At 33.3% G+C, this 20,725-nt stretch overlaps 1 protein-coding gene across 1 annotated transcript; it reads left to right on the forward strand.

Moving 5' to 3' along the window:
- Positions 1-1,040: 1,040 nt before the first annotated feature.
- Positions 1,041-11,689, forward strand: LOC150092204 (uncharacterized; the record flags this gene model as incomplete). The annotated part of the gene is made up of 4 exons (XM_090415209.1): positions 1,041-1,137; positions 2,064-2,146; positions 7,986-8,147; positions 11,632-11,689. Coding segments are annotated over exons 1-4 (400 nt in total), but the record flags the coding sequence as incomplete, so codon positions are not given.
- Positions 11,690-20,725: the final 9,036 nt, after the last annotated feature.

Genomic DNA, 20,725 nt, shown 5'->3' on the forward strand with positions numbered 1-20,725 from the left:
CTAGAGGAATTTGGCGAAGTCATTTAACCTTAACTATCTCTTTTGGGACTAAGAGGCAAACAGTCCCTACACTTCGCAAATCAGAGAATAGCTAGCCTGCGACTGCCAGTGATATTAACTGGCACCTGGGAAAGAGAGTATGGTAGACAATGCCTCCATCTCGTTGATCCTAACACTATATATTATTTTCTGGAATAGTTAGAGTCCTAGGTCGATTTTTTTGAGTTGATGAGTTCAAAAACCTGTTTCCAGGAGAAAGAAAACTTCGCAATACTTCTTGCAGTGCCAGCGATTGGCTAAGTCTGGAACTGGTCAAAGAAATGCTTTTAAAAAGTTCATGGAGTCGACAAGTAGAAACGAACTTAGAATCTTGCTTCGGGGAGGGGTGGATTGGCTCTATTGATGCAAGGTACGGATTCAAGAAGCCTGTGTAGCCATTTAGCTACACAGATCTCTTGAAGAGACAGGCGTCTTGACGAGAACCATCGCTTCAAAATGTACGGAAGCCACATTAAATCCATGCCTATTTTTAAATGATGATATAACAAGACACTTTCTACCGAATGATTGATAATTTTTTTTCATTGCAGATCACTTTTGAATGTTTAAAGGGGAAAGTTATTTGCTTGAGAAGTGTAGTAATATACATACTTATAAACTTTTCGTTTAATTATTAGCATAAGATATTCTGAAAAAGAACATACTTAGAAATCAGAAAGTTAGCTGAATATAAGACCAGATGATATATCTTAATAACAGCTGAAAATTTCAAGGAAGTAAGATATGAAATGTTTAATAATATGAACTCAGTGACAAGTCAAGTATTCTCTTATTGAATAAACTAAACAAATAAATAAGAGTTAGAGCTTCAACTTACCCCATTGGGTTAGGAAAATAACAGGAACAAAAAATAAAAAGTAGCACACCACATTCTAGCTTAATTGAAATATATAACTTGCTTTTATATGGATTTATTTGAATCAATACTCAGTTGTTAATATAATAATCATTCTTTAATATCTTAATTTCTTTCGCAACTAATGCTGTTCTTTCATTTCCTTGAAGAACCAAAATGTGAATTTAGAGATTGTTTAGACAAGGGATGGAGCCTTTACATCAACGCAGAAAGTGGGGCACGTAAGTAACAATTCTCCTAACAGAATATTTTTCTAGGATTAAAGTGAATGGAAAATAGGGTAATAGGTATATAGAACAAAATTTCAGATATATTTGGAATATATCTGAAATTTATATTAAGATATATTCCAAAGTGTTTATTAAAATAGAAAAATTTATGTCAGAATACAAGTTTCACTTTCTTTAAAACATTACAACATATTCTGAAATCAACAAGGAATACACGTTTCTTTAATTTTCCCTATACCATGTGAAACCGAGATGTGTACTGTCTTAAAAACGATACGCACATAGAACTCGTTATTTTCAAAAACAACAGGAGACTGTTTCAAATTTAGTTCTTCCGATTAAAGATACCACTTTTCTAGATAGGTTGACTATCGAATTTTCATATACAGACACAAATAATGTCATTTATTCCTCCACTAAACCTGAGAGTCAGATTTTGCAGTGATGATGAATATTCAGTTCGCACTATGCTAGGGAATTTCTCATTACATACGGCAAAAATGGCTCTGGTTCAAATACCAAATACTGCGGTATTGAATGATATCATGATCCAATACATATATATATATTCTATTGCTCATTCGTATATTAAATTTAATGATAAGTTGAACTTCACTCAACATATTTATCAGATTTGTTCTGAATACACTCGCACATCAAAAAGCTTGGGAATCGAAAACGAGAAACGCATCATCTTTGCAATAAATCATTTCCCTGTTTATTTAGATATTACTGTACTGTGATTGTTGTATCTCTTCATTAATGCAATGTCATTAAGTTGAATTTTTAGAGGCAAGAAACATCCATAATTGTTTAGTTTGAAATCCTTATGACTCTAATCACAAAAAGCATGGTTTCAAAAAACTTAATAGTTTTCTTGTAATATTTATATCTTTTGTTTCTTCATTCTCTTTTAGCTGATGGAAAACACCTTGTGCTGAATGGAAAGTCAGATGTTCTCATCAGAAGTCCATGGTTTCGTTTTACCAGAAACATGAGTGTAAATATAACCTCTCCAAATATTTATTCTTCTCTTTAATTAAAACGGTTCCAAGTTTGAAGTATTTTATAATCATTACTTTTATTTATTAGCGGAAAAGTTTGCTAATCTTCTAACTCGAATAACTGTTGAGAGCAATGTATTAATATGCTGCTAATAGAATAGTTCTAGAATATTAATTACTCTAGTACAATGTGGATATAAATAATCGTAAAAATAACAATTTTACGCACAAAGTATGAGATTTTAATTTAATTATGGAAACAAAGTAATGATATACTCAGAGTCTGAATATATATTACTTCGTCTTGCACCTTTTTCAGGAACCTTTTCATCCCATATTGTATTTCATAAGAGGCCAGAAGAGTAAATTTGACAAAATGTTTTGGCTAAGAAATCTGATGAGTGGATGTGGAAGTGCGCGCGAGCGTGTGTGTGTGTGTGTGGTTAGATTTTTATTGTTTCTATATACTTTGGTGAGGTTGTTGTTTGTGGGAGATTTTTTGTCATTTCCAAAAAACACTGTATTCAGTTATGTCAAACTTTATTATTGGTGGGAAGAAAAGGAGAATGTAAAAAGAGTATGGACACGAACTGGGAGGTGAAAGATTCGCGACCATTACGCCAACACAGATAGATCCCGTTGTCACCCCGATAAGTAGTAATGACAGTGTGCCTTTCACACCGCTATTACTTCGACTCGCTCTTCGAACGATTCGGCAGAGGAATTAGCAGCAAGATTTCTTGCTAACTCGTTGGGAAGACTCCCTATTCGTCACTATCAGCTTTGGTTTCGTGTACAATCTATCTGCCGAACTACTGAACCCTTTTACTGATTTGGCTCCCTATAGTATATATGGCATGTCTTTAAAGGGTGTCACTTAACTGTATGTAAGGATGATGGAAGTTGACAGAAAACGGAAACATAACAGAAACATTTCAGGCTTCCATTCACACGTCGTGATGTGTTTCCTCAAAATAATAAATGTGCAACATTTAATCATATTGATCATGTGCTTCAGACCATTATCTCATCAGAGATAAGTTTAAGAACAGAACCTCAGTGAAGAAACAGAAAGAAATGAAACAGCACTAAAGCTTACCTTGCAGTAAATGAAAGGAATTAAAAACAAAATTAATTTCCAACACAAAATTAAAGAAAATGAGAGGACGAAAATATAGACATAGAACAACATATAGAAAGAAGCTGGACATACATTAAAATGGCTTCTGAATACTGCAAAAAAGAAAAGTCTGGGATTCGAAAACAATCAGAAGAAAAGAGAGTTTGGTTTGATGAAAAATATACTCAAGCAATAAAAAAAAAAACATACAAAGAATTTACTGCAAGACCAACTAGAGCTAAAGAATTAAAATACAAAGAGCTGAGACGAGAGGCAGATAAAATTGATAAGCCTTTGGACTCCTTGGAGGTATCACGAAATAAATAAATAATAATTGTAATTTATAATAAACCTGACGAAGATAGAAAAGACTAGCCCTTAGTGGAGTAATGCGCACAATGGGACAGGGATGAACTTAGATCAGCATATAGCATAACTAAGGAAAGTAAAATATGTTATATGCAGTGATAAACAAGGTACGAATAAAAAATAATAATAATAAAAGATGGAGAGAATATTTCAATATATTACTGAACATTACTTCTACAACTCAAAACTATACCAACTATTACTGTAGAAGATAATTCTGTAAAGCTACCATGAAAGCAAGAGTTTAACAGTATAGTACATTCATTCACGAACAGTACATCTCAGGAATAGTTGCACTGTTGTCCAAAACCGAAGGACAAACGCTATTTCTGAAGATTACAACCGCAAATTCGGACGACTCAGTTCTGGCAAGTTGTATAATTGACGATTACGAATAGAAAGCTGGTACACATTCAAATTTTCGAATCGCACGCAAATGGGTCCAGTGGAAGCACTCAACAGGATAAAAGGCAAAAGGCTGCTCTAAACGAATAATTGTGTTTAAAGGAATAAAGTGCTTCTTTTCGTGAAGGAATAAAATTGTAAGCTTGGATGTCTTGTAATGTCGCAAAGACATCATCTAAATGATTCATACGGAGAACAATTATTATACAGCTTAGAAGAGGCTGGAGAATTACTGATATTTACAGAAAGTATGGTGTCTCAAATAGCTTGCATTTATGCTCTGGGCAGCGTTTCAAACCAATGGAATGAGTTCCACCCGTTTGCTAAGAGGTCTCCCTATCTCTATCAGGGAGCATAAGGAGAGACTTTTCGTTATAACAGCAAAACACCACTGCAGGTCAGCTTGCAAGTCGGTTCCATTCAAGCACAATTACGTTGTTATCTCGACAAACTGTGACATGCGTCTACAGTAAGTAGGCATATACGCCCGAAGGCCTGTAAACTGCGTCCCTTTCTTCACAGCTCATCGTAAAGAACGTTTTCAGTGATCTTGATCTAGTCTGGCGTGAAAGTGGTAATGCTTACTATCGCGAGAATATTTTTGATAGGGGGGGTGCGAAGTCATGATGCGAGGTGGCACTATGCTTAATAGTGTCACTATGACGCAACGAGCTACAAGTGCTGAAAAAAGGAACTATGACTAGTGAACGATATTGCCACGAAGTTCTGGAACGTCATGTTCTATTGTTCCTTTCTATTGTAGGCGAAGAATTCATTTTTATGGATAACAATGCCACACCACATCGTGCATGTGCAGTGGAGATATTTCTGGAGACCGGAAATATTAATCGAATCGAATGTACAGCACGCTCCCACTGATCTTTGCTTCATAGAATCATTTAGGAGCAATAGGGAGACGGATTGCTTCTCGAAATTCCTCTGCAGAAAAAACCTCCTGAATCACTTGGTACTAAGCATCATACGAAGTTGTGAGAGGCTGCATCGCATTTCGAGGTATATATTCCATACTGAAATATCCCTCCACATAGTTTTCTGTAAGCACTGTACTTAACGTTTGCCAAAAGTGTATTGAAATTTAATTTCTAAGAAATGTATGACAGTAACAAAGTTTTGTATAATATAATTTATTATTGTGCTGGAAATAAATTTATGTTCATATTTGGCTGTAGTCACGAACATTTTAGTTCGTCCTTAACTCTTGGACACGGTATAAAATATCTGCACAATTATGAAAGCAGGAGGAAAGAAACTAGAAGACAAAATTATATGAATTCATTTAACTATATGGAAGAAAGAGAAAATGCCAGAAGAATGGAGGAATTTGATCTTTCAGTTATATATTAACAGAACGAAAAAACTGTCAGCGGAAATTATAGAGGTTTTCTGTTACGTACGATATGAAAAAAAAAACAGTTACTTCTATTTTGGATAACAGATTAAACTCATTCATGGGAAAGACAGCTGGTGTCTACCATACAGGTTTCATTAAAGAAAATCTTCAACTGATCAGCTACATGTAATTAAACAATTATTAGAAAAATTGTTATAATTGTTATTATTAGAGAAATTATTAAAGTTTGAAAATTGATAGGAATATTTGTCTGATATTTGTTGATTGCTAACAAGCATAGGAGAGTATTAATAAACAAAAATTGTATGACACATCTGGTATTCCAAACTGTATTGTGATACAGTTTTGAATAGCAGATTAGCTAGTGAGAATTACAAAATTAAAAATAGAAATTTCAGAAGTATAAGTTAAAATCAAAATTGATTTAACAGATCCTTTTCGATAGCAAATGTAACATTAATTCTGCTCTCCTAGTTCGAGTGGACAGAGCTTCCAATCAAGTCGTGGACTTGATTCGAACTGTTGCCATAGATATTTCTGAATGTTTTTAGACGGTAGATGAATTTAATTGCTCAGTATAAGGTCACACATTGCATAAAACCAATGACAAAAAAGAATACCAAAATAAATACCAACAGGATCATTTATGCAAATTTTTGTATTTGAAACAGCTGAGAACAAAGGAAATGAATAAAAACCTCTTATATACACGGTAAATCAACAATATACATCACGTGTGCTAGCCATTTCGTTAAAATGCCAGGCATGAGATGTGGATAACTGAAAACGGTCTCTAAGCTAGCCGTTTTTTTTTTTTTTTTTTTGTGTGTGTGTGTGTGTTTAGTACGATGAGGGAGAGTATATGGGGTATTTTTGTATTTATAACAGAACAACCGTTATAACAGCAAAACACCACTGCAGGTCAGTTTGCAAGTCGGCTCCACTCAAGCACAATTGCGCTGTTATCTCGACAAACTATGACAGACGTCTACGACAAGTAGGCCTATACGCCTGTAGTCTGCGTCCCTTTATTCACAGCTCATCATAATGCAGGAATGTTTTTGAAAGGGAACTGTTGTATGGTATTTGCATTTCCAATGCAAATGCCATAAAAAAGTAAGTTCGTTCTTCCAACACGTTTATCCCCAGATTAAAATTCTCTCTTGAATACGATTCGATCATCATATGAGAACCAAAGTATACCGCATATACAATTGAAATTTTTTATATTTCACCTCCTATTATCCTTATTGTGCAAAATATCTGTCATATTAACACAATTCATTAAAACCTACAAATACTCATCTTCTCTTACAACTTTAAACTAAGAAATTACTTGTCTGTAAGAACTTTAGCTCTGGATAGTATCCCAAAAAAGTGTAGACTTCTCTATTCACTCAGCCCAAAATCACATCTCTGTTTCCCAAGCCAGATATCAAAACCTCATACAGTTTTAAAATTCCCTTATATCAAAAACATTTATAAATGATAAAACGAATATTCTAATATTTAAACCACAAAATTATCTTCACCACTAGCAACAAACGACAAAATTTACTAAAGCATAGAACCACAATAACAAAGGCCGACATGCTACTATTTCATAAAGTAGTTTATATGTTTAACTTCCAATCAGCATGCAATACTTGTTATATTGTTCTACCATTCGTTCTGTTCAGTATTATCGAGATTGCTTTCCACTACAAGGAAAACACGAACGAAAGCATATCAGCAGCAATAAAAATCGCACTAATTGAGATATCCTTGCATGATAAACATTCTAAAAATACTCCTAAAACCGAATAGGTCACCATTATATTTCCAAGAAAATGAATCCAAATTACGTTTGTCTGAATCAATAGCAATAAAAACCACCTGGTGTGCCATAAACAAAAAGACATTTGCTGTCCCTCTCATTGCAATTAAACAAAATAAATTACTCCCCTATACTCTCAAACCAACCTAACTCTCGTATACTCTAGAACCAACCGAACTTCTCCCAATACAATACGTTTCACACAAATAATCATCAGGCTGGCTCACAGCTGATTTTGGCTATGCACATCTGATGACTGACGTTCTAAGTAACGGCCAGTACTCATCATGTTATTGATAGTTTACCGGGTATATAAAACAGGTTTTTATTCCTTTTCTCTATTATAAGTTCCTATAAATAAACAATTTGCGTAATTCATATTTTCTGTGTTTTTTTGTTCCTTCATGTTACGTTTTTCGTTTATCTGAATGTATTTCTGCACCTGAGTGCTGTTGGTATATCGCTCACTACTTTTAATTACATACTTACAATAATTACAATTAAAGGATATCAATGCAAATACCTGCGTGAAATATTTGAAGGTAAAGATGGTAAAACACTTGTCAAAAAACTTGATGTTTGCATTGATATCCTTTAATTAAAACCTCATTTAATTTTAACTTTTTAGCCTAATTGCTATAAAAGGGACTGCTCCATTGCCAAAGATAGCTTAGCTTTTTCTTTCCAATTTACAACAGTACATTTATTATATATTATATAATAATATATAATAAAGCTCATGATTTCTTCTAGCTCTTTGTTTCTGGAGAAACATCAAAGGCCGCTTTAACACTTAGGGCACAAATTTTTGAGAGACAGGATAAAAATACCAAAGAAATAAAAATTAAAAAAACTTCTCCACCTGAAGGATTCCTGATTGGAAATGAATTGTCCTTTATTGACGAGGATGTTCAGGTACGTCGTGCTACTTACTCCCTATTTGCTGTCATATTTAAATATTTTAGAAAATGGACTCTTAAATTTATAATAACAATAATGTGAATGTTAAATAGTTACTGTTAACCACCTAAACGGCCACTTGGATCAAATATATCAAAATATAGACTTAGAATTCGTATTATTTCTATAACATTAAAAGGTTATATTCACTTCAATGGAAATTTCGCATCCATGTGATTATCGACCTATATACACGGTACGGCGGGTACGTTGGTTAAAAGACTATAAAACACTCATGTTACAAGGCAAAAACATTTTGCTGGTTCGAAAGACAACCCATTGCATTGTGCCAACAGTGTTATTTTGAGTCGAGATGTACACTGAAATTCTGTTCTACCAACATGGTTTTCTTCAAGGCATCTCACAATAGAACGTCAAGTATAGCTCGATGCATTGTGTTGTTGAAAGAGACAGTGTCTGTTTCTTGAAGCTCTCCCTATGGGAGAAGCGTTACATTATGGAGAAATGATGCGCTTCCGTTTGCGTTCATCTTGCCAAGTACTATAACGAAACAAGCATTTCGTTAACGTGTGACATAAAGAAAAGCCTTACGTCATCAGACTGGCAAAGACGTTCCCAAGCAAGCATTGTCTGCAACTTCGAAATATTACTCGTTATATCGTATAACAGACGTCTAACGCTCTAATACTTGCCACAATGTTATTTTACTAGTGTAGTCTACGCTCTCTATGCTTGATATCTAGGTAGAGAATCTACTGTTCTTCGATCCACTACCAACCCTGTGGGTTCTCTGAATTCCTATCGTTTCTTAATGTTATCTTCGATGTTGCTGGTCATTTCTTGGTTGAATGACACTACTTCATCTGGATTGGCATTATGATTATTGGTGCAGTTGACTTTTAGCGATTCAGTCTTTCCATTGCTAAGTATGAATGGACCACTGATAAACCAACCTGTTTCTAAACCCTCAAGTTATTCTCAACGTGCCATTGAAAGCATACGCGTACAGTGTCGGATCTAGGAGAATACCTGTTTGCTTTGTATAGCTACAGTACATATCACGAGAGACGTATGCATATCATAGGATTCGCACACATATGAAAACCTATATGCTCACATATATATATAATTTGTGTTGGCTGCTGGATAGTTTTTCGCGTTTTTGTTTTTCAACCGTCGCATTTTGTGTTCTAATCGTGATTTCAATTTTTGTCTTCTGATCGCGACTTAATCTCAGAAGCGTATCGAACGTAATATGAAAGCACACATATATATATATATATATATATATATATTATTTTTTATTGTAAACATGACAATGGTATGTACAGGATTACCGGTTTTTGGTTCTCTACAGTCAGGCAGAGAGGTAACAGGCTCATACTCTTGTTTATGTTACATCGAAATATCATTTATAAGGTGAATTATATTTTTCTCATGTATCTATTTACATGAGAGTGACAGCTGATTAATATTCGCACTGTTAAACAAAAAAAATGTTTTCTTATATATATATATATATATATATATATATGGGAATAAATTTTTAACTTGGGTATATTGTACATTAGGATAACCAAGCAATTTTATATGCTTGGTTATTTTAACTCCTAATCCCAAGTATGCAAAACTAAAATATAAAAATATTACTAAAACCTTGGTATTTAGGGTCTAGCTACTCACTGAGGAGACCTCAAAAAAGGTTGAAACCGGTCTGGGTAGTGACCCCACCCATAATGCATTACAGTATACATCTTCTAGTGAGATGTGCTTTACATTATGGGAAAATACTAAGAATAGTGATCAGAGCTTTACCCACCTTTACAATGAGTTGCCCTGGTGTTGTACTATCTTTAGACTTGAACTTTGTTTCAGGCGCAAACTTAATTGTTTGCATACTTGGGATTAGGAGTTAAAATAACCAAGCATATAAAATTGCTTGGTTATCCTAATATATATATATATATATATATATATATATATATATATATATATATATATATATATATATATATATATATATATATATATATATATATTAGTTATCCTAATATATATATATATATATATATATATTAGGATAACCAAGTATATATATAATATACTTGGTTATTATAATATTATATATACTTGGTTATAACCAAGTATATATAATATGCTAATATATATATATATTAGTTATCCTAATATATATATATATATATATATATTAGGATAACCAAGCAATTTTATATGCTTGGTTATTTTAACTCCTAATCCCAAGTATGCAAACAATTAAGTTTGCGCCTGAAACAAAGTTCAAGTCTAAAGATGGTACAACACCAGGGCAACTCATTGTAAAGGTGGGTAAAGCTCTGATCACTATTCTTAGTATTTTCCCATAATGTAAAGCACATCTCACTAGAATATGTATACTGCAATGCATTATGGTTATCCTAATATACAATATACCCAAGTTAAAAATGTATTCCCATATATATATATATATATATATATATATGCGCCATGGGCGAAAAACTATCCAGCAGACCATTCAAATTGATGTGAAGGTAGAGGAAAGTTATGAAAAGGATTTTGCATTTCCACCGTAGGGCATCAGTGCATTCGACCACCTAGAAATATTTGAGTGTATTTACATTTGTGAAAGGTTGTAAGAAAATTCTCTTATTGTTATAGCGCTCTGGTTTCCATGGAAAAGCTGCTATGAGCGTCACATCTTCCTAACAAAGTACAGTCTTCAACTTAAATCACACATGGAGTTACGAATTATGATGTGTATTTCACTACTCAAATCAGAAGTTCTTGAAGTGTAGTAGGAAAATGTTATTTGCTAGATGATTTGTTCCATCTATTCTGCGTAGTCGTAATAATGTTATGGTGTTGGTTACTTCTCTTATTGTGGAGTCGCTTGTAATATTTGGAAACAACAAAATATCGAAAGTTATATTCATGTTTGACACCCTTCCTCTTGTTGGCGATGCGAACTGGATTGATTGGGATGCCAGAAGCAACTATTACTATGATTCAAATGTAATTATATCTTCTGATTGCATATCTTCTTCGGCCTCTCGGTTTTTATTGTCAGATAAAAAAATCCAGGACTTGCACTTTCGTGGACTTCGAGATGACACCCCAATACGCCTTCAGATGAAAATCATTTATATAGGTTTTTGATCGTAGAAAGCATTTGGCATCAAGGATGTCACTTGTAAAAATAGATTTTAAAGATCTAGCACATCTTTACAATCGAACAACAAATACTGCCATTGCGTTATGGTGGCATTTGTGCTGGCTGTATGGAACCAATACCTTTTAGTATAATAAACATCCTTACGCCACGGTGGACTTCAAGTAGCATAGACTGAGGGAATGGAAATGGAAATTTATTGAAATGCAAATATTCAAAATTTCGAAAATTAAGGATGACGGAAAGTTGTAGTTTTACCATCAGTAATATATTTTCTTTTCCATTTTCCAGATAATTCTTCAAGTATCTACAGAAGCAGATGGAAAGGTTAATATAACTACCATTTCAGGTATGTGTATACTCGTATTATAAGAAAATATGTAAAATTCTCATAAACTACAGATTGGAAACTTAAAAAAAGTTACAGTGATTTTATTTGCCCTACTGCCTAATCCCTATCTTATGAACTATATTTTCAAATTTCGATATCTGTATAAAACAATTTTAGTTTATTCTTTTTATGCTGTAACTTCTGCAAGATTAAACAGCAAACAATTTTGCCTCTGCTACTATCAAATAAAATGTGAATATGTGCTTATGAAGAGTAAGTAAATAAAACGCTCCAATATTTAGAAGTATATCATTCTTATGTAGCAGCTCTCTCCCTTTACGTAACTACACCAGAAATAAATGCTCTCTTTAGAAACAAAGCTTATATAGCAAACGTTTCAGAAGAGCATGTAACTTTCTCTTCACATGGTAAGCTGCACGGCTGGCCGAGCGGGTAGCAAATCTTCTTTCTAGCCAATGGGCTGTGGGTTTAAATCTCACCATGGGCATGGATGTTTCTAATATATATATATATATATATATATATATATATATATATATATATATATATATATATATATATATATATATATATATATATATATATATATACCGGGAGATTATAAAATAACGTCAAGTATTCAGAGCCCTCTAGCGAGTAATGTATTGGACGAAACACACCAATATTCGGTACACTTGCACAGTGGAACATGGGAATTCGATTTAAAGAAAAAAAATTCCAAAAGTCGCTAACAAAGGAAATTTTACCTCTGTTTACCGAGCAAAATGCATTATTTTGCATTATCGCTTTACTTTTGAGCGATCATGCAATAAAAGGAAAGCCTGTGAGATTTCTTATCATTTGTAGACGAACTGCTTTTCGATGCCTCTTACCTTATGTGAGCATGCTTTGTTAGTCAAACTCTATTATCAGCAGAACAATAATGCCAGTGCTTGTCTTCGTGATTTTAGGTGTAGGAAAAATTTACGAAAAGGACCGATTAGCGTAACAAATTTACGAAAACTGATTCGGCGATTTGAAACTACTGGAACTCTATCGGTGCAGGGAGGCAGGGGACACAAACAAATCAATCACCACAAGTTGAACAAGTTGCATCTGCTATTGTGGAACAGGAGATGACGAATATGCAGGGTACCAGCAGTGAACAAGCAATATCCCGGCAAACGGATACCGCATACGAAAATCCTACATGAGATGTTGAAGTTTTATCCCTATAAAAACAGCCATGTTCAAGAATTTTGCCCTGGTGATGCGACCACATGAATCGACTTATCTTTGAGATTCTAAGCACGCATAGAAGTGGATGATGCATGGCCGTGGCAGATTTTATTTAGTGACGAAGTGCACTTTTATTTGAACGGCGATATTAACACACGCAACTGTCGCATTTGGGCTGCAAATAATCCGCACGTGTGTCTGCAGATGCCTATCGACTCACCCAAAGTCACAGTGTGGTGCAGATTTACGGCATCTTTTATCATCGGTCAATACTTTTATGAGAAAAATCGCCAAAATGGATCAGTGACCTGTTCCGTCAATGGTAACCGGTATGCCAATATGTTACAGAACTTTGTGGTTCCACAACTGCAGCAAATAGGATGTCTCGATTCGACCATCTTCATGCAGAATTTTGCACCACCCTACATCGGACTTCAGGTACAGCATGATTTGCGACAACATTTCTCTGACAGAAGAATCATCAGTCGTGCATTTCCCACCCCATGGCCAGAAAGATCACCTGATCTCAACCTTGTGACTTTTGGCTGTGGGTATTTCTTAAAAGCCTTGTATATCAAGGACATGTACCCGATATTCCAACTTTAAAAGATCGAATAACGTTACACGTGAGACAAATTAATTCTGATATGTTGCAAGCCACTGTGGAAAATGTGCACCATATGCAGTTCCTGAAACATCAGAATGGTGGTCATATTGAACCTCATTTGTAATTACCAATAAATGTCATGAAATTGAGTGTGATGTCTCTCATTTGCCATTAAATCATTCGTTAGTCACATCTACTAAAATTAATTTTGCAGCTCCAAAATTTCCCCTGTTGGCAACTTTTGGTACTTTTTTCCCGTTAAATCGAATCCCCATGTTCCACTGTGTATGCTACTGAATATTGATGTGTTTCGTCCTATACATTACTCGCTAGAGGGCTCTGAACACTTTACGTTATTTTATAATCACCTGGTATATATATATATATATACACACACACACACACACACAAACACAGGGGTCAGGGGCTACGGCCCCCCCAAGAAAGGAAAAAAAAAACACTAGAAAATTTTCCAAAAATATTTTCCTAATTAAAATTAATTTTTTTTAATGTTGTGTCATGTCTTCTATTTCTATACTACTTATCAATTAGCAGTCACATAAGGTGGAAATACCCTATAGCTTCCAGGAATCACTGCTGCTGTGAATGCAAGCTGAAGGAGGTATGCTTGGGTGGACCAAGCCCTACTTCGTTTGCCAGGCCAGAGGAGATCATGGGTTTCATGTATTGGCGATCACGGCAGATGCTGGAGCGATACCTTCGAATATAAGTCTTAAAGGAGTATTTTCATTGTGTATCTACAGAAGACTATACAGTCGGGGAATAAGTGGATGAAGTGAATGGAACGAAAGGTGGATATCGATTCAACTACATACAACTTGTCGTCGTATTTCGCTTTGTTGCTGAAATGCCTCGCAGGTAAATATTTTCTGTATCTAACCCTGAAAATCTAGTTGCCTACTTCTTCCTTTAGATTTCTGTCCATTTGATACTCTTTGTTAATTCATTCGCACTGTGGTCGTGCTATGTTTTTTCCTCGGTGGTGAGCTTAAATCTTATAGCGTCTTTTAAAGGACTGTTATCTACCAACGAGTGGCGATTTCACATCTTTCGATGCAGAGTTTTTTATATGGTTCTATATTTTACCCCCCCCCCCCCCTCAAATTGAATGCTTATTCTCTATTTTATTTTAAAATTCAGTTTAACTACATATTCTAACCAGAATAACTGAGCAAAATAAATAAATACATTGTGTGAGAATTTATTTCCCCTCCCCCACTGTAGATTTGTTTCCTTGGTGTTATCTTAAGATGTCTAATTTACACTAGCAATTTTGTTGTGATTAAGTGTGACATCGTGTGTGTTTGGGTTTTTAGTATATTTTGATAATTTTCTATGTTATTTTTTATTTGACTGAAATATTATTTATGATATTGTATTTATGAATCTAAAATACAGAAATTAAATAAAGTGAAAAATACACTCATTTTTTTTTTGTTTCTTACTCTTCTGGTTTAACATTTGTACTGATGTTCAAAGGGTATGATTTGTGGTGGGTATGTACATTGATGTGATTTCTCCATGTGACATTTCCAAAGAAGCTTAAGTATGATTTTTAAAATCAGATATAGGCAAATGCAAAGAATGAAAGGTATCAACTCCCTTGTTTGACTCATTTCCATTAGGCCCAAATTGAGTGTAGTCATCTCAGCCCAGCATTTATTTCACATAATGATTAATTTATGTATATTTTCACACATTTATATATTCAAACCAGAATAACTGAACAAAATAAATATACAAATAAATAAATTGTGTGTGAATTCACAGTGACTTCAAAAAAAAAAAAAAAAAAAAAAAAAAAAAAAAAAATATATATATATATATATATATATATATATATATATATATATATATATATATATACACATCTCGTGCTTTGCATTATGGGTAAATATCAAGATTAGTGATCAGAGCTTATACTACTTTTATCATGAGTTGCCTTGGTCTTGCACTACGTGCAGGGTTAGCTAGACTTGCAAAGCTTGCAGGCGCAAACTTGACTTACTTGGGAAATTGTCTGTTTGCTTACTTTGGAAATGGAGTAAAACCAGATTTAAAATAGCTTGGTATCTTTAACAAAATTGTATAACTGCATGAAATTAATGCATAAATATGGATTATGCGAATATATATATATATATCTGTGTGTGTGTGTGTACGTGAATTTGTATTCATATAATCCATATTATTATTTACTATATATTTATTTTATATAATATTTTAAGGAGTGAAATCACACTGATACAGAATTACAAGTAATATTTAATTCTTTCAATTCTTCTTCTCATTCACAGAGATATCCAGGAGTAAAAAAAGACGACTTGAAACACACACACACACACAAATGAACACAAACTAAGTGAAACACAGTGAACTATGAAGAATTCTCCGTTGCTGAAAGTGAACAGACATGGAAGTCAGCCACCATCCGTTCAGAAGAACGTACAAAATACATCTGTAATAATGACTGTGGTCAGTTCCTGCAGACGATGCTTAGGATATATATAGCTCATAGAATCATTTGAAAAAATCTCACTATGCCCCATCGGAACATATTTAGAACAGGACTGTTTTTAGAATCTGCAGCTTCACTCAAAATTCAGCCTGACTTGGATAAATATGGTTGCATAAAACTTGCCAAAACATGGAAAAAAACACTAAATACTTCTAGAGTCCATTTTACATCCTAGATGCGTAATATATTGCTTTTGCAATCTATTAAGCCTCTAACATAAGTTCCTTCTAGCACTTAAGCCTTTAATACGGACAGACAAACCTTGAGCACTTTTTCAACTAAAAACAGACTCACACATTTCAAAATTATATCTAAACATGAAAATTTCTTTTCGCTATACTTTTGTACATCAATAGTAGTTACCTTAATGTTCTCACATTAAGGTAACTACATTCTTCTATATATCTTTATAAGAGGCATGGGCGTACGCAGAAAATTTTCCAGCGGGAAAAGCTTGGAAACGATTATATGAATAAAGTTTTTTTTTAATTATTAATTTTTTTTTTCACAAGTGCATCCCGGTCAAAGGCTGATTTAAAGTCAGTCAGTGTTAATAACCTCCTAGAGTTGTCATAGGAACCTATAATATTATATAAGTTCCAACATAACTACTCTACCTGAAATAAACATGATTTGAAACATGAAAGTAAATAAAGAAAATTTGGCACCCAATATGCAAAAATCCCAATTGAACTTTTTTTACACTAAATAGGAAATAATTTTATTTTGATTAAGAAGGAGAGAGGAATCAATCAAAACGGATGGTAATTTAAATAGACACTCCTCATTTATTTAATGACTCTGTAATACATGTAAATTAATTGAGGGTATTGTAAACTATAATACGATATTCATAATTTAATTAAATAAGGTAAAGCATCCATAACTCTTTTCTTTTTTTTTTACCTCCACAAACTTTCGTGTTTATTTAAAGCGACATTAGAGAAAAAAAATAATTAAATCAAGTATAAATTTTATACAAATTGCATTTCTATTTACACTTCAAACTTTGCTTAAAGTACTGATCAGCTGGAATTGTATATAAATCGAAAATCTGTTGAAATCATTGAACACAATAACACGTTTGGGTTTCCACCCGGGTTATCTGCAAATCTATAAATACTTCATTTAGTACATAAGAGAAAGCGATACACATTATTCATTAATACCTTTTCCCACAAATTCACTCCACTCTCTTTCACAAAGACATTCAATTTCTGCCTATTTTCATTGCATATACGTGTAATATATTCCTAGTCAATATCCAGAGAATTGTCATCAATAATTCCTCTCTTTCACACATAAGCAAATATTGCTTACCTACAATCATTTATATTAATGTCATCACTAATAGAAATTTTCCTCTTGTATCTAGTAAACTACAATATACCATTTTTCAAATCCATGAACAAGTTTATTTATTTTTTCTTCTTTAATTCTTTGCACTTCCACGATACCAAGTGTAGTACAGTTTTGAATATTCTCTACTATGTAGGATTACTATATACCCACTAAACATTTAGGGACAAAATAATGAATACATTATACTTAAAATTTAAATATAATTAAGCTTTACTTATAATTAAAATATACACGATGTAACAAAACTCTATCCGCAAGTTTGACAGGTGTACTGTCTACCCCCAGATGAGAGATGCTGGCAGAGCGCCAAGAATAGTCAATTCATGTTGAAGGGATAAGGACTGTACGAATTCGTCACCAACACGCGAAGTCAAATGCTTTCTTGTCTGTCGCTGTACTAATTTTCAACTGTTATACAAGTAAATTGGTTACCACTTTAAAAACTAGAATGTTCATAAAACAAAAGCTAATTTTTCGACGTGTAATAATAAACAAACTCATCCCACGGGACCGGTTGATTACTCTATTATCGGAATGGATTCGCCTTCTACCATGCGCAGAAGTGTCCAGGAGTTCTCCCATCTGTGGTCGAACAGCATTGTCGATGCTAAAAAAAGTAGAATAAAAAACGCATTTTATTATGTGCATACAGTACGTACATTTGTTTTAAATTTACTGTTGGTGTTATTTACAGCAACAGGTCCATATCTCTCTCTCTCTCATCCACTTCCATACAAAGGGCATAACTGACAAACACAAGTCGAGTCCAAGCATCGACAAACGTTTTCGAAAGTCGGTCGCGATTCTGATATTGAATGCACTTCTGTTCGCTAACCAGAAACTTAAACAGTACGTTTAGTTTATCTCAGACACACAGACAAAAAAAAAACTTACTGTCTTCAAATAAACCTCGATAATCAGTCAGTGCATAATCGTTTGTTTTCTATTTCCCCGCAGACGCTTTCGAAGGCAATTATGAATATGCCTTCACCAGAAATGTAATAAAGAAATTTCAAAATTATATTCTGGATATCATTTGAAGCACCAATTAATTAAACTGTATAATTTCTGCTCTGTTATAGAGTCATTTTCAGGTGTATCGTATTATCGTGCCTCATGACTTCTGTTCGTGTGTCGTGCCACAGAGCGGTGCCATGAAAAATTATTGGCATAATAATTTTCGAATAATTTTTAGAAGTCGCTAATATATTTTCTAAACACAACCGACATCAGTTTTTCCAACAATCATCTTATAACTCTAAGTGATGATGAATGAACCACAGTTAGTCATCCAAGTATATAGTTGTGTGTTGAACATTAACGGTTTAATATCAAACTGCCATATCTATAGTACATGTTTTCTTGTTTGAAGTGTGCTAATTATATAGACATAAAGGAAGCGATCAGTAATTTCATTAGCGAAACTAGCTCGTCAGTGTACTACTTTTTTTTTGATAAAAATACATTTGCCAGTATAGTATAAACACTCATCAGAAATCTCCAAACATTAATAAGAATATAATATGCGCAACAGTAAATATTCACAATTTATGCGCAATAGTAAATATTCACAATTTATGCGAAACAGTAAATATTCACATTTTATATTTCTGGATTAGTAAGGTAACTGCAGTGGTATATGAGTGATTGGAAGACCACCCAATATCTGAGAATAACCACATCGTTTGAAGATTTATCATTATTGCAAGGTCTCTTTATCCGTAATGATATTAGCAACACAAAGAATTCCCAATTTTGAAAAGTGATTTTCTACATTCTGTGTAAAACATTTAGGAAAGAATTGAATTTAATTGATAATTAAACCTCTTCAAACGAGTTATGTTAAGCGGCTGTGTATTACTGGAATTTCCTTTTTATTCTTTCTTTTTGTTTTTAATAATTCATAAAACTTTATTCTAAACTTCATATTAAACATATGAATGATCATATGTGTAACCTATGAGCAACAGCTCGTCCAAGTTACTATATACATAAAGTTACAAAAAGTTATGCAATGCGTCATCATTATATATACATATGTACATCTATATAATATAATTATTATATATTATTGTAATATAATAACAGGGTAAAATCACAGGAGACCTGCAATACACAAAGGTTACATAACATAACGTAACAATAATAGGGTTTTGGAACAAAATAAAACGAAGATCCAGTTTCATATGTAAAATATCATTTAAAATTTAACATTTTACCCATCAAATTGGACCTTTGAGTACAAATATGCTAACACCAATCATTTATAAAAATATTTTCAACAGAGCTTCTTCATTTCTGTGGGAAAATAAATATTCTTTCATCAGAGATTTGTATTTGTTTGGGTTAATTTCATTTCTTATTGTGAAAGGTAGTGTACTGAATATTTTTGGCCCTATATTAGTACAATGTTTAAGCGTTGCTTTTTTATTTGCTTTAGGAACTATATATTTTAGGCCCTTCTAAGGAAAGCATCTTGTTTGATATTTACGTATTCGTTACTATGTTTTATGAATAGCAGACACCTATAAGAGTATAAATATCTAAGGGATAGTATGTTTAGTATGCTGTATTTATTGCACATTACAGTATCCTTGTATTTGTTTATAGTTAAGATTTGAATTACTTTATTCTGAGTCGAAACTACAGGTTTCAGCGTAGTATGATAGATTCTTCCCCAACTTAAAATACCATATTGTAATGTACTTTGTTCTATGCAGAATATAACATTTTTAGCATATTTAAATTTAAGAATCTATTTAGGGAGTAGAGTCTATTTAATATAATCCTTTCTTTATTTATGATATCGGTAATGTGCGGTTTTCAACTTAAATTACTATCAAAATTTAATACGGAGTAAGTTATCACATTGACGTTTTATATTTCCGCACAGTAGTAATTTCAATTTGTCCTGCAATTCGAATCATGCAAAAATAATTGTGCAGTAAAGTTCATTTTACTTGTTGCATTTCGGAAGTTAAAATTTCCATATTTAGTTTTTGAGGCATTCAGACTGAATTCAATTGACTGGACCCAATTTGTTACTGTTAAAAGATCAGCATACAGTTTGCATTCTTTTGGCGTGTCAGTGGAGAAAATTAAGACGGTGTCATCTGCAAAAGCGTTATCTGACTGTTTAGTTTAAGATTGCAGAGATAATTGATATAAATACTAAATAAGACATATCCCTGTGTACACTACAGTCTACCTCCTTGGAACTGTTATAGCTGTTGTTTATTTTTACAATTTGTGCCTAGCATTTAAATAGTTTTCGAACCAGTTTAGGGCAGTATACCTCGTATTCGCA

This window comes from Typopeltis vanoorti, unplaced genomic scaffold (genome assembly GCF_054136105.1).
Source record: "Typopeltis vanoorti isolate ZY-2024b unplaced genomic scaffold, IOZ_Tvanoo_1.0 HiC_scaffold_186, whole genome shotgun sequence".
Taxonomy (NCBI): domain Eukaryota; kingdom Metazoa; phylum Arthropoda; class Arachnida; order Uropygi; family Thelyphonidae; genus Typopeltis; species Typopeltis vanoorti.